Source organism: Schistocerca nitens, chromosome 1 (assembly GCF_023898315.1).
Source record: "Schistocerca nitens isolate TAMUIC-IGC-003100 chromosome 1, iqSchNite1.1, whole genome shotgun sequence".
Classification (NCBI taxonomy): Eukaryota; Metazoa; Arthropoda; class Insecta; order Orthoptera; family Acrididae; genus Schistocerca; species Schistocerca nitens.
Window position 1 is genome coordinate 1,063,197,843 of NC_064614.1, and position 16,467 is coordinate 1,063,214,309.

The window sequence follows — 16,467 nt, forward strand, 5'->3', positions numbered from 1 at the left end:
CAATGGTTTATATCAGTTTACAGCTTGAACTTTTAGCTATTTTTTGACATAATCACCATTTCTGTCAATGCATTTTTGTAGATGCTGTGGCAGTTTTTGTATGCCCATGTCACACCAGCTTGCCGCCATACTGTTCAGAAAGTTATGAACCTCTACTTTCACCTCGTTGTCGGAGCTGATTCACTGGGACCACAATTAATGCTGACAGGTACAGTGAGACTCTGAAAAAACTCAAATGGGCAATTCAGAATTGGAGAAGAGGCATGTTGAGTAAGGGCATACACATTCTCCATGACAACGCTCCCCCACACATCACTCGGCAAACTATTGCTCTCCTACAACAGTTTCAGTGGAACATAATCACCCACACACCATATAGTCCTGACTTGGCATCCAGTGACTATCACATGTTCCCTAGGTCAAAAGAACATTTGGCCAGAAAGCAATTCAGCTCCAATGACGAGGTGAAAGAAGAGCTTCATAACTTTCTGAACAGCATGGCGGCGAGCTGGTATGACATGGGCATACAAAAACTGCCACAGCGTCCACAAAAATGCATCGAGAGAAATGGTGATTATGTCGAAAAATAGCTAAATGTTCAAGCTGTAAACTGTTGTAAATCATTGTAGAAATAAACAGGTCTATGTACTTATAAAAAAATAGGAGACCTTACTTTTGGGATTACCCTCGTAATATCCATTTAGTGTATGTACATCCTCTGGTAGGGTTTGTTCACCTTCTTCAAAAAATTTGTTTTGTACTGGTAGAATAGTATCATTTGCACAGCAGAACTTTTGAAGAGTTGTCACCAGAATATTATCTGTGTACAAGTTAACTGACTGTGAGAAAACACTGATCCTTGAGACAGTACATTTTTATCTCAAGAGAATTTACCTGAACATTTTCCGAAACTAACTCTGAATTGGCAATTTTGAAATATATTCTCTAATATTTTACTGAGCTTAGCACAACTTACGGTTCATTTCATAGTAAGTAGTAGTTTATGTGCATATACACTATCTCATGCTGCAGTTAAATGAACAAATGTGGCAATTTTTTGGGCTCATTATAAGTTCATATCAATGAATGAAGTTACATCTAAGACCTAATCACGACAAAATCAGTTTGACCTGAATCCAGCCTGCTCTAAGGGTAATCTGCTGCTAATAGCTGTATATGTTATGCTGTAAAATAATCTGTTTAATGGTTAGTAGGTGATCTAAATGATTACTGGAAAATCTCATATAAAGATGTTAAACAAATACTAACAAAGAGATAGAGGGGCTGACCAGTACTTAACTCAGCTCAGTACAGCCGATAGATACACAAAACAGAACAGAAAATTTACGTTCATAGCTTTTGGAACTTGGTTCCTTCATCAGGGAGGAGAGAGGGGAAAGAAAGGGAAGAAGGGAAAGTGGATTCAGTTACTCACAACCCAGGTTATGAAGCAACAGGGAAAGGTAAACAGGGAGGGTAGCAAGGATGGAGGCATGGTTGTCAGAGGGAAGCCAAAGATATTCTACTGTAAGTACTTACAGTACTTACAGTAGAATATCCTTGGCTTCCGTCTGAAAACCATGCCTCCATCCTTACTACCCTCCCTGTTTACCTTTCCCTGTTGCTTCATAACCTGGGTTGTGAGTAACTGAATCCACTTTCCCTTCTTCCCTTTCTTTCCCCTCTCTCCTCCCTGACGAAGGAACAAAGTCCCAAAAGCTAGGAACATAAATTTTCTGTTCTGTTTTGTGTATCTATCAGCTGTACTGAGCTGAGGTAAGTACTGGCCAGCCCCTTCTATCTCTTTGTTAGTAATAGTTAGTAGCTCAGTCATTGCTAGGTTTCCCTTGTTTTAGAATTGCTACTGTTTAAATTATTTTAATTGCTGTAGGATTCTTCAAGCATGGAAGTTGAGAAATGTGAACTGCATGGACGTTCAGAAATGTGAACCATCTTCTACCCTGTGGAGCAACATTTCAATAAACTCTGGATAAATTTCATCATTTCCAGCAACCTTTCTAACTTTGAGCTATTTTACTGCTGTATTAATCTCTTGATCAAAAAATAAAAAAAATAAAAATTAAATTAAAATACTAAAATTTTTATCATCTTTTAGTTCATTGTCGATATCTTGCAATTCTTGATTAAGGGTCTTTTTAAAATGTGGATCGATGAGAACTTTTTTTGCACAGTGTTTAATGTGGTGGACATTCTAAGGGGAAGTTACTTTAGATGCTTAGCTTAGTATCTGTGTTCCTGCTCCATTCATCATAAGAGAGACCAAGCTTTCTGACAGCTGTGGCTGAAGTTTAGATTTTCATTTTTCCCATTTAACTCCGTGAGACTCATTTATTTTCTACCGTATCTGTTTTCCTATGTTTAGGTTACCTCTTTGTCGATATTCACCATAAAGGTTTTCCGTATCTATTCTACATCTATGATTAGTATTTCTGCTCGGCCATATAAATTACCAGGACTAGCAAGCAAAATTGATTTCTGCAGTACATGTTATTCAGAATAAATTTAAGTAAACTTATTTTGCCAAATACTGCCAGTTTCCTCTCTTAAAATTTCATCCTGGTTCCTGAAATTTTTTAACCAAGATCTGCCACATTCTTATATTAAGTATAATTGGCTGTTACGAAGTGTGTGAGAACCAGACAACATGTTTCTTGTGTGTGTAACTGGTAGACAAACTACATTTTGTAACAATACATAGATCTGGGTCTCAGTCATTTTTGTCAGTTTGCTGATCTTAAAGTCTTTTTTCGCATCAAAAACTAAATTATTCACTACAGTTTCCACATGTAAGTAACAATCCCAGTTGTTGTGTCAGCAGTTAGGCTTCAACATGCAGTCCTTGACAATTAGTAAGAATACGAGGTGTGATAGGAAAGTTTTAAGAATGGATCCACAACTGCTTACTGGTTTGGCGAGCAGGTACACAGAGGGTGGGGAGTGAGTCACTACCTCGTCCTTGAATGCCCTCTTACAGGAAACTACATTTCCTTTATTCAGTTCGTTGTGGCTGCTGGTTGAGTGCGGGTCTCTTAGGGCTTGTTGCCAGAGTCAGTCTGTGTGAAAATTGACATAAAAACGGAGCAACGAGTGTGTGTGAAATTTTGTTTTGAAACTGGGAAATCAGCTTCTGAGACTTACGAACTATTAAAACAGCTTTTGGAGATAATTGTATGAGCCAGTCAAATGTTTTTGTCTGGTTCAACAGATTTAAAAATGGCTGCGTGTCATTTGAATATGAACCATGGTCCAGCAATCCTTCCACCCCAAAAACCAATGAAAATGTTGTGAAAGTTCGCGACTTAGTGCGCTCTGATCATAGACTTACAATTAGGGAGATCGCTGATGAACATAATTTAAGTTTCTATGCAGTTCAGTCAATTTTAACTGAAGATCTGAACATGTGTCGAGTGTCCGCAAAATTCATTCCAAAAGTGTTGCCTAGTAACCAGAGACAGTACTGACTTGAAGTGTGCCAAGAACTGATTAATTGGACTAAAAATGACCCAGATTTGTTAAATAGGGTAATTAGAGGTAACAAATTGTGGATATATGGATATGATCCTGAAACCAAAGTGCAGTCTTCACAGTAGAAGACTCTAGGTTCACCACGACTGAAAAAAGCGCGGCAAAGTCGGTTGAAGGTGAAGACAATGTTGGTGATTTTTTTTTCGAGTCTACCAGTATTGTGCATCATGAATTTACCGCTGGAGGACAACCAATTAATCAGAAATACTACAAATGTGTCCTTGAGCGTTTGCACGAAAAGGTGCAGATGAAAAGGCCTGCATTGTGGAAAGACAGGAGTTGGGTGCTACACTGTGACAATGTTCCGACTCATCGTGCCTTATCGAGCGTTGAATTTTTGACCAAATTCAAAATTCCTGTGCTTCCACAACTGCCATATTTCCCTGATTTTCCCCCTGCGCACTTCTACCTGTTCCCTAAACTGAAATTTTCACTGAAATGGAAGCGAAGACATCCAGGCAAATACAGAGAGTGTCCTTAACACACTTCAGGAAAAAAATTTCCAGGAATGTTTCCAAAAGTGGAAACACCAATGGAGTCGGTGTGTTCGGTCAGAAGGCGACTATTCTGAAGAAATTCATCACAGTAGCATGTAAGTACCACCATTGTACAATTACAAGCTCATTCTTAAAACTTCCCAGTCACACCTCGTATGTAGAGAAGGAATTGGCATTCTTACAGGTGGTTGTTTCCGTACCATCTTTACTGTACCTTCCATTATTTCAATGCTGATGATTTCAATTTCATGTCAATGGGAGCAGTCAGTTGTTTTATATTCCTCTTTGTCTTGAAGAGTGTAAATTAGGGAGCCATATATATGTGATGTAACATAAGCTATCAGTTTGTATCGTTAGATGTCTGCCCTGGCAGTGAAGCATTTTTTTTACTGCAGTATGTGACTCCTGTACAGCGATATGGGCTAAGTTGCAATTTATAACTGGCCTGCTACCAAGTTCACTTTTGTTTTAACTCACTCTTTTGATGTTTAGCTGCAAGATTAAAATTTGACATCCAAAACACCTTTTGTTGTTAGTTTTGCAAACAACCTTTATAAACTTGGTGTTCTGTAGTTTTCCCCCACAGGGGGCAGGGGGGGGGGGGGGGGGGCAGTATCCAATTCAGCCAACATTTGCGTAGACTTTTAGCCACTCTGTTGTAATAGAATATTGCTTAAAGTGTACCGTCTTTGAGAATGATTGTATGCCTCACACCACTGCATTAAGTAGTCCATCACTCCCACACCCCACATGTAATCTGGAAAGGTGATAAGAAGTCTTTTTATCGATGATCAGTATAGATTGTTCCACAGATGTTGTTAAAGTTTCTAAAAGCAGTCCAAAACTCATAAAAAAATGAATTTTCCTTGTAAATATAGTGTAGACGTATTGACAAAAAACAATAGTAATGCCCTTTGCACACAGTAAGAACATCATTACCTAGTGAATGCCGACACTAATTTCTTTATAATTCTCTAACATCAATTTAGTTTCTGTGACAGTTACAGTTTGCATTCAGTGGACCCTTTCACTATTAAAATACTAAGAACATAAAAAGGTGATGGTAACTTTCACATAAGAATGACAAGAAATACTTACCAAAAAAAATGGTAGCCCTCATATCATTAAATGGCAGCATAAAAGGAAGGTGTGTTGTGTGACCCCATGCAGTGTTGACAGCAAGAGGATCATTAGCTAGTAGAGCTGGAGTGATATCAGATCTCAATGACCCCAAAAAGTGTAATATTCTCCACTGAAGCCTTACAAGTTCTGTCTGCGGCAGCTCTGTAGAGCCTCGTTTAAACTTCCGGATCCTTCGTCGAGGCTGATGCAATCTACGTTCAGTTTGCAACACTTGCAATTCCATGTCCTTCTCCAAACCTGCACCTGTAATACACATTATTAATATTTTAATAAATCAACATTTGACGCCACTCTGTGAATGAATATAATACAAATAGAATTAAGGCTTTGTCTAATCTCACTTGACATTCCACACAATTTACTAAGCAGCTGGTGTTTCCAGCATTATACTTATCTTTTATTTTCAGGTTTTACTCATCAGTAGAGTGGTTTTAAAAAACCAAGCTATATTTGAAGCTGGTGATACATAATTATGTTAGGCTACTAGCAGTGTACAGTCTACGCTGCAGCTATGTGTAAGGACAGCATTACACCACCTCAATAGCAGCCACTTAAGGGCCAATGTTAACTACTTATCCTGGCCTGCCTAAGTACACGATAATAAAGCATCCCCCCCCTCTCTCCCCACCCCCCCACCCCTCTCCCCCCCCCCCCCCATGAAATTTTGTTAAACTTCCTTGGTCCAGCAGATGAACAACATTCTGACCTGGACTGGCTTATTTGCATGGACACTCCTCTGCCAAATTGCTGCTCCATCTTGCTTAGTGCCACTTGCAGACTATATTGTTTTCTGAGGTAATTTATTACTGACCCCTCCCAATCACATTAGCACATTCCCTGGCAAGGAGTGGGGGTGAGGGGAGGAAGTGGACCCGTGGGAAGACACACAGGCACGAGCATGCCCTTGCGGAGCGGAGACAGGCAGGAGGAGTGGGAGGGGGGAGGGAGAAGACAGAGGGAGGGGTGTTACGATGGGTGATAAGACATTACATTTGCGCCATGATTTCACCTGAAACAATTCCTGCCGATCCACTGCCCCCCACCCTCTCCCCCCTACTACTCCCCCAACCATAGGCAAAGCCATGTCACCGACTTTGTGCAAGTTCTGCCCAATTGGAAGTTACATCAAAGTCTATAGTATCACAGATATGTCAGTCATAAAACCATGAAGATACTTCCTCCAAGAATACAATGTGCTAAATAGAGATACAATCTAAAAACATTCCGTAGTTGGTATGATATTTAAGTTTTTCATTGACACTTAAGTAAAATGAGTATTTATTATTAGAGAAATGAAAGTAAATATAGCAAATATGTGAACTGAAAATATCAAAAGCAATGTTGTTGTTGTTGTTGTTGTTGTTGTTGTGGTCTTCAGTCCTGAGACTGGTTTGATGCAGCTCTCCATGCTACTCTATCCCGCGCAAGCTGCTTCATCTCCCAGTACCTACTGCAACCTACATCCTTCTGAATCTGCTTAGTGTATTCATCTCTTGGTCTCCCTCTACGATTTTTACCCTCCACGCTGCCCTCCAATACTAAATTGCTGATCCCTTGATGCCTCAGAACATGTCCTACCAACTGATCCCTTCTTCTTGTCAAGTTGTGCCACAAACTCCTCTTCTCCCCATTTCTATTCAATACCTCCTCATTAATTATGTGATCTACCCAACTAATCTTAGGCATTCTTCTGTAGCACCACATTTCGAAAGCCTCTATTCTCTTCTTGTCCATACTATTTATCGTCCATGTTTCACTTCCATACATGGCTACACTCCATACAAATACTTTCAGAAACTACTTCCTGACATTTAAATCTAAACTCGATAATAACAAATTTCTCTTCTTCAGAAACGCTTTCCTTGCCATTGCCAGTCTACATTTTATACCCTCTCTACTTCGACCATCATCAGTTATTTTGCTCCCCAAATAGCAAAACTTCTTTATTACTTTAAGTGTCTCATTTCCTAATCCAATTCCCTCAGCCTCACCCGACTTAATTCCACTACATTCCGTTATACTCATTTTCCTTTTGTTGATGTTCATCTTATATCCTCCTTTCAAGACACTGTCCATTCCGTTCAACTGCTCTTCCAAGTCCTTTGCTGTCTCTGACAGAATTACAATGTCATTGGCAAACCTCAAAGTTTTTATTTCTTCTCCATGGATTTTAATACCTACTCCGAATTTTTCTTTTGTTTCCTTTACTGCTTGCTCAATATACAGATTGAATAACATCAGGGAGAGGCTACAACCCTGTCTTACTCCCTTCCCAACCACTGCTTCCCTTTCATGCCCCTCGACTCTTATAACTGCCATCTGGTTTCTGTACAAATTGTAAATAGCCTTTCGCTCTCCGTGTTTTACCCCTGCCACCTTCAGAATTTGAAAGAGTGTGTTCCAGTCAACATTGTCAAAAGCTTTCTCTAAGTCTACAAATGCTAGAAACGTAGGTTTGCTTTTCCTTAATCTTTCTTCTAAGGTAAGTCGTAAGGTCAGTATTGCCTCATGTATTCCAATATTTCTACGGAATCCAAAATGATTTTCCTCGAGGTCAGCTTTTACCAGTTTTCCCATTCATCTGTAAAGAATTCGCGTTAGCATTTTGCAGCTGTGACTTATTAAACTGATAGTTAGGTAATTTTCACGTCTGTCAACACCTGCTTTCTTTGGGATTGGAATTATTATATTCTTCTTGAAGTCTGGGGGTATTTCACCTGTCTCATACATCTTTCTCACCAGATGGTAGAGTTTTGTCAGGACTGGCTCTCCCAAGGCTGTCAGTAGTTCTAATGGAATGTTGTCTACTCCCAGGGCATTGTTTTGACTCAGGTCTTTCAGTGCTCTGTCAAACTCTTCACGCAGTATCTTATCTCCCATTTCATCTTCATCTACATCCTCTTCCATTTCCATAATATTGTCCTCAAGTACATCGCCCTTTTATAAACCCTCTATATACTCTTTCCACCTTTCTTCCTTCCCTTCTTTGCTTAGAACTGGGTTGCCATCTGAGCTCTTGATATTCATACAAGTGGTTCTCTTCTCTCCAAAGGTCTCTTTAATTTTCCTGTAGGCAGTATCTATCTTACCCCTCATGAGATAAGCCTCTACATCCTTACATTTGTCCTCTAGCCATCCCTGCTTAGCCATTTTGCACTTCCTGTTGATCTCATTTTACAGACGTTTGTATTCCTTTTTGCCTGCTTCATTTACTGCATTTTTATATTTTCTCCTTTCATCAATTAAATTCAATATTTCTTCTGTTACCCAAGGATTTCTACTAGCCCTCGTCTTTTTACCTACTTGATCCTCTGCTACCTCCTCTACCTCATACCTCAAAGCTACCCATTCTTTTTCTACTGTATTTCTTTCCCCCATTCCTGTCAATTGTTCCCTTATGCTCTCCCTGAAACACTCTACAACCTCTGGTTTAGTCAGTTTATCCAAATCCCATCTCCTTAAATTCCCAGGTTTTTTCCAGTTTCTTCAGTTTTAACCTACAGTTCATAACCAACAGATTGTGGTCAGAGTACACATCTGCCCCTGGAAATGTCTTACAATTTAAAACCTGGTTACTAAATCTCTGTCTTACCATTATATAATCTATCTGAAACCTTCCAGTGTCTCCAGGCCTCTTCTATGTATACAACCTTCTTTTATGATTCTTGTACCAAGTGTTAGCTATGATTAAGTTATGCTCTGTGCAAAATTCTACCAATCGGCTTCCTCTTTCATTTCTTATCCCCAATCCATATTCACCTACTATGTTTCCTTCTCTCCCTTTTCCTACTATCGAATTCCAGTCACCCATGACTATTAAATTTTCGTCTCCCTTCACTAGCTGAATAATTTCTTTTATCTAATCATACATTTCATCAATTTCTTCATCACCTGCAGAGCTAGTTGGCATATAAACTTGTACTACTGTAGTAGGTGTGGGCTTCGTGTCTATCATGTACACAGTAATGCGTTCACTATACTGTTTGTAGTAGCTTACCCGCACTCCTGTTTTTTTATTCATTATTAAACCTACTCCTGCATTACCCCTATTTGATTTTGTATTTATAACCCTGTATTCACCTGACCAAAAGTCTTGTTCCTCCTGCCACCGAACTTCACTATTTCCCACTATATCTAACTTTAAACTATCCATTTCCCTTTTTAAATTTTCTAACCTACCTGCCCGATTAAGGGATCTGACATTCCACGCTCCGATACGTAGAACGCCAGTTTTCTTTCTCCTGATAACGACGTCCTCTTGAGTAGTCCCCGCCCGGAGATCCGAATGGGGGAGCAATAACAAACAAGAAATGAAACTGAAATAGGGAAGTGACTAATTTTTGTGTGTGTGTGTGTGTGTGTGTGTGTGTGTGTTTTATTGCCTGTTTCCCACAATTCTAAAACATGTGATTTTGTTAACTGCACTGAGTGCCAATTTTCATAAAGTACAATATATTTGTTCAGGGAACATCAGACCAAACAAACAATCTGGAAATAATGCTGTTGGAACTGCTATGTAGGTAGTAATGTCACGGATGCAGTCAATCAACATGACTGTGTTTTTTTTCTTTAATACATGTATGCTGGCTCATCAAAATCAAAGATTATACGAATGAGACAAAGTAGGTATCCACAATGAAAGGAGTCAAGCATCTGCATATATGACATACAGCATATTTCTTGATATTTGCATTTGTAATGGGTGAATTTTAACTTGCCAATGGAGTCTCTGCGCATTAGAAATAAGAGATTAATTAGTTTGAGTTGTTCTATAATGACTGTAGGAAATGTAAACTTGCCACAAACATCTCAATAAAATCATCTACCGATACCTGTAGACTTAAAACTGCTGTGCCGTTAACCAACAGCCGTGTGTAGTTTCGTCAGTGTCATTTGAACCAGTCTCTTCAAGCTTTGATAATGGGGATGTGGATTTAAGAAATGTGGGCAAGGTGGGGTTTCACGGATCAAATATTACATTGCGTGCTTTTTTGGCAGTAATGAGAAAAATTACTTAGTGGACTCCCCTTGCGTCTTCTGTATTTCAGTATAGGTACATAATATGTTTTCCATTATCTAATATGCATTTTCTGAATTTACACTGCAGTTTTAGTTTTTATGATGTAAAATGGATTAAATATGACAAAGTGTGGTTAAATATGACACAAATGTCAGCTTTAGGCTACACTACAGCTCAATCAGTTACCAGAACTTTATTTAGCATTCACATTCATTGGCTTTGCCACATGTCAACCAAATGATCACCTTTCAACCTAACACAGACCTACACTAGGGTACAGATCAATCAATCACAACAACCAAGATATCAGAGGGATTCAGTATCACACTTCAACCCAATAGTGGATTTTCTCCATGCTTTGCAGAAAACCTAAATTGGGATGGCTGGACAGAGTAAATGCCATCCCCCCAGAATATGAGGTCAGCATCTTTAACAGTTACATTACATTTTTTTTTATTTACATACAATTTATTTCAGATAAATTATAAAACACTGTTTTGCTCTCCATCGCTTTACACGTTAAGGACAGCTCCTGGTGACTCCTGGATGCTGACCCTGCAACTATGCCACTCCAGTCTGTTCGGAAAACTGGCTCCAGGCCTGTAAACATTCAACTATGCTTCAGGTACGTCTTCAAGTACTCCCCTCAGTCTCCCCAAAAAAACTGAGTAATATCCCCTCATGATGAGTGGGATGTTGAACTCAGGAGAATTACAGGACATTACTGTTTTTGTAATTTTGATCTTGACACTATTTTCTGGTAAAAGCATTACATTATGATGGAGAATAGTAATGTGACATGGTGTTGCAGTTATGCTATTTCATCATGGGCATGGGGAGGCAAGTGAGAGGCATTGGGAGGAAAGGGGGAATTTATGGGAGGGAGGGAGGGAGGCAGCAGAAGTGGTAGTACATGGGAGGAGGGTGTGGAAGGCAGGACAATGGGGAAATGAGAAAGTGAAAGGTGGAAGTGGGATAATACAGCAGTGAGAGGGTGGGAGGTGAATGAACTGATGGAAGGTAAATGAGGGAGAGAAGGAGGTTAGAGGAATGGAGTGAAGAGCCAATACTGTATCATTATAATGACATGTCACTACTCACATAGGTCCAGTGTGGATTGTAAATACCGTATGGCAGCGAAACTTGGTAGAAATGCTAATGTGTTAATGCTGAACCAATTTATGCTGAAAAAATTGTTCCAATTTTGTCCTGCAGGTGCAAGTCTGGTGCTGCGCAGCATCTTGTCGACGTCTCAGGTGCTCATAATGAACAAATTATGTAAGTGGAGGTTAATACTTCAATCACCAGTATGCCTTTCTCACTTATGCGAGCTCTTCTGCCAGCATCTTGTTCCTAATCCATTACCCATGAAAACATTTCTACATGTCTCTCTTGCATTCACAGTACCAGACTTGCATCTGTCTGTCACAATTGGAAGCAATTTTTATCAGCATAACTTAGTTCCACTTTAACACATTAGAATATCTACCAAGTTTTGCTGCCAATTACAGCCCACAATGGACCTCTGTGAGTAGCTCACCTTTAATTACAACTACCCGGTACTTATCTAACACTTCTTGATTGCCCTCCTTACTTTCTTAACTTATTCACATCTTAGAAATCCTCTGCTTTCACCTTGATGCTTTATGTCATGGGAGAGTTTCATTTACTTACAATCTATAGGTTAAATAATAATTCTGCAACATGCTCATTGAGCCGTGGTAAAAATTGCTGTTTTGAAGGGCGTGCCGCAGCGCGTAGTGTGAAGCAGTCGCCCTCCGTTTTTGGCGGTGGCGCCACTGTGGCAATCGCAGCTTTGGTGTCTCCCTATGGTGGGAAAGGGGAAAGGTTGCCTGTTCAAGTGCATTTAAGGGGTGCTATGAGCACGCAAGTCGGTCAGTCTGGGTCAGTCTCTCGTCCCCAGCTTGCTAGTCTGTCTCTCGTCCGCAGTTGTGAGGCAGTTAGTGTCTGTCTGTCGTCCGGAGTGCTAGTATATCACCTTTAAAACTGGCAAAATGAGAGTCTTTCCAATCCGCCAGTAAGAGAACTCAGCGAGTGGTCCCTCGGTCGGGGCTTAGTTCCTGCATCTGACTCTGCACGTTAGGTCGCCAGTCTGCTCGAGTTTGCTCAGGCAATGGTCAACGCGGTTGCATCGATCAGTCGGTCAGTTGTGCAATGAGACACAAGATGACTTGTCCGTCTTGAGCATTCGCACATGTGAGGTCACCACGTGAGTCCAGTGGGCCGTGCCGTATAGCGAGGGTTAGTGGCTTCGCAGTCAACATGAGAACAACAGGAGTCAACCCACAACATCGGTCTGGCCGGTGCGAGCTGCGACGCCGTGAGATGGTAGATTGGTGCACCTTCCTGCATCCGTTGAAGCGACTGGCAGCAGACAGTTCGGCAGAGCGATTTGGGGGTGCTGCACCAGGTCTTCTCCAGAAATCGCAGTTTATTAGAAGTTAGGTGAATGGTGATATATTATTTCATTTACTTGTTAAATTCTACTTGTTTTCTTAGTGAGGTCACCAGCCGTTTTGTTTTGGGGTCGTCCCACCATTCTTCTCCATTTGCCCACCCGTGGGAAGGTGGTTGTTTATGAATTGGGTGGTCCGTTTTTCCTTTGTGAAGTAGGGGCGGGTTAGAGCAACCTGCGGTTCGGGTTGTTCAGTGATCTCCCTATCAGTCTACCGTGCGTTAGTAGCTGCCTCTGTCATGTTTGTCGGATTTGGTGTTAACGAATTTATTGCTTGGAGTGTAACAGCCTAATTCTTGAAACATGTTTTGATCTTTCCTATCATCTTGAGAGGCGGTATCTGTGTACTGTAGAGCATCTTAACTTGTTTGGCCAACCCTGTAGAATTTTATATAAGATTGCATTTCATGGCCTTTTATTTAAATGATCATTTTAGTATATAAAGTTGCCACCCTTTCACCGTAAGACTTTTCTTAGAAGTTAAAATCAAGTTGCACCTTCGGTGGCAAAGTTAATATTTTAATTTTAGTGTTTTCTACCATTTCCATCCCTCCTACAGGGTGGATAGTTTGTGTGCCTGTGTGAATTGTTAAAACTTTTAGTTTAAAGTAATCTGGTGTATTGCAGATTTGCACCAGTGTAATCTTTCAGAGGTTGTTGTGAGGGGTTGTAACTACAGCCGTGTCAAAAGGGAGCAGCAAGGTTCTCAGCCCGAAAGCACATACAGTCAAAAATTTGTTTCTTTCTGCCTCTGAATAAATTTTAACTTGATATTTAGAAGGTGCTTTCTGATTATAATTTTAAATCTGTTTCTTTTAAAAAATGCTTTAGGCACCATTAAAGTGAATAAATTACCATTTGTTAAAAAGGAATTTGCTTATGATTTCATCAGTTACTCCCTGGCAACTACTTCCACACTCACATAGTGTGATTAAATGTGTTGATGCTCTTGATGAATCGCTAGTAAATAAAATAAATTTTTAAGAATATTCCTTGAAAATAAATCCACGGTTCACTCATTACATGATTACCACTGTTCATTATGAACTGATTAACTAAACTCAAAAACACACATGATGTGTGTTAAGCACAGCTGAACAAAAATATGGGAAATAAATAGCTCCTTTTTTCTGCACTGAAAACAACTTTCTGCAAAGAAGTGGTGGCTTTAGTCTTAATATTTCTCTTGCTTATCTGTTAACTGTTAGCCGAATAATGAAAAACATTCAACAATATTTAAAATATGTCTCTCCTTTCCTTTCCTTTATAAAAACATTTGCAGATTTCCGCTTGTTATCTACTTACCGAAAACACTATAGACAATTCATAACAAACACACATCAAGTATTGAATACATCAAGTACTAAATCACAGCCTTTTATATACAGGGCGTTTCAAAAAGAAAGAGCAGATTTCAAACATTTATTTCTCAAAAACTACAAATGATAGAAACACAATTCCAACGGTCCTTCACTCAATATGAGTACCAAATGTTACACAACAAATATCAAAACTGTACCTCAATATGAGCACCATTTGTTACACGACAAATATCAAACCGGTATCTCATTTCTTGCCACACACGACGCAACTGGTCTTTAGTTACCGAATTCACGGCCGCAACAATTCGATGTCGTACCTCTTGAAGAGTAGCGGGCATAGGTGGGACATAAACACAGTCCTTTATGTACCCCCACAAATAAAAATCGCAGGGTGTAAGGTCTGGTGACCTGGGAGGCCACAGACGATGACATTGATCTTGTGCTCCTGCTCTTCCAATCCACCGTCCTGGAATGGTGTTATTTAGGTACCGTCGTACAGGTTCAGAGAAGTGTGGTGGGGCGCCATCTTGCATGAAGATGAAGTGATTTGAATCTTCCTGAAGTTGAGGAAATAGCCAGTTTTCTAACATGTCCAGGTAAATGGTTCCTGTGATAGTTTTCTCCATGAAAAAGAAAGGTCCATAAACTTTGTTTACCGAAATTGCACAAAAGACGTTAACCTTTGGTGAGTCTCTTTCATGTTGAATAACGTCCCTCGGAGTTTCACTCGCCCAAATTCGTACGTTATGCCGATTAACTTTACCAGAAATGTGAAACGTTGATTCATCTGAAAAAATTAATCGTTCGGCAAAATTGTCCTCTTCCATGTCCTGTAGAATTGCAGTTGAAAATTCGAACCTTTTGTTGTGGTCGTCAGGACGCAATGCTTGCAATAACTGCAGTTTGTACGGCTTCATGTGCAGACGGTTACTCAGAACGCGCCATACCGTTGTTTTAGACATGTTTAGTTCGTGACTTGCCCGTGCCGTGGATTTTCTAGGGCTCCTTTCGTAAGCTGCACGGACACGCTCGACATTTTCATCCGATGTGCGTGGACGACCCGTGCTTTTTCGCTTGCAGATGCAACCATCTTCTACGAATCTGTGATGCCACTCATAAATTTGCTTATGACGAGGCGGCTGTTTGTTGAATTGACGGCGGAATGCACGTTGCACACCAACAATGGACTCTAACTTTGCAAATTGCAGCACACAAAATGATCGTTCCTGTGGTGTCGTCGCCATTTTCCTACAAACAAACGCCAGCGCCACTGCGGATTTGCATGGAACTTCTGCGCGGACCATTGAAAAACTTTGAACCTTTCTCTGACAAGAAACGTTTGAATTGTGTTTCTATCATTTGTAGTTTTTGAGAAATAAATGTTTGAAATCTGCTCTTTCTTTTTGAAACGCCCTGTATAATAATAATTTAAAAAAAAGGGGGGGTAGGTTTTTCTTTTTCTAAACTTCTCTCAATCACACTTCTGTCAATCAATCACTCTTCTGTCAATCAGACATCTATTAATTACAAATTTAAAAAAAAAAAAAAAAACAGCACAATATTTTGAAACAAACAAAAATAGTTTGACGAATTACATGAACATTTTACATACCCTAAAATTAAACAAAGTAAATACACACCTAAATTAAAACATATGCATTCATAAACACAAAAATATTGTTTAAAAAAAGTAGTATGCTTACTTTTGCTCTGAAGAAATGGTTCCATATAAGGTAAAACTTTTGTTATCAGTGCATCCATATCCTCTGAAGGTATTTCCTTTGTCCACTTTTCAAGTGAATCCATTGCATTGTGGCCTAATTCCAAATAACTATTTGCAATACTGAAAATTATCTGCAAACAAATATTTCACAGAAGTTGTTCATTTCTCAACCTTATAAAAATTCAAGGAAGATAGTGCATTTGTTTATGAAAATGGAAAAATCTGTAACCGGTAGCAGTTTAATGCTTTACTAGAGGTTCACTTTACTTATGAAAAAACTGCATGAATTAACTTCTAAGATACCTGGTGAAAATGAGAAGAGAAGCAGCATCTGCAGAGGCAAGGACAAAAATTTAAAAATGGCTAATGGCTCTTAAGTCTGAATATGAAAAGAGGAAGGGATGTGAGAAGCGAACAGACATACTCTGCAGGAAGAGATGAATCGGAATGACCATACATTAAGAGTGAACTGTTGTACAGAATGCGTTGTGAAGACAATGGCCTACAATATTAAGAACCAGTACAGAGATTATTACACAACAGTTCTAAAAAAACATGTGATATATTTAGCAAAACATCTTTCAGGACTACATTATGCCATTATCAAGTTATGTAAAACTACGACACCACATATCATTACAACATATTACTATACAAACTAACATATATGTAATGTAAATATAACAATATTGCCCAACAAAACAATGGAAAATCCAGGTTGGAATATCAACAATTAGAAA

At 39.5% G+C, this 16,467-nt stretch overlaps 1 protein-coding gene across 1 annotated transcript in view; it reads right to left on the bottom strand.

Moving 5' to 3' along the window:
- LOC126226731 (DNA-dependent protein kinase catalytic subunit-like) overlaps window positions 1–16,467 on the bottom strand; it is a 563,510-nt gene that overhangs the window by 390,403 nt on the left and 156,640 nt on the right. Inside the window, exons 14-15 of the mRNA XM_049942233.1 lie at window positions 15,708–15,858; window positions 5,142–5,429 (exon numbers count right to left, since the gene is read on the bottom strand). Coding sequence (XP_049798190.1) covers window positions 5,142–5,429; window positions 15,708–15,858 — 439 coding nt within the window. The remainder of the gene's footprint in view (window positions 1–5,141; window positions 5,430–15,707; window positions 15,859–16,467) is intronic.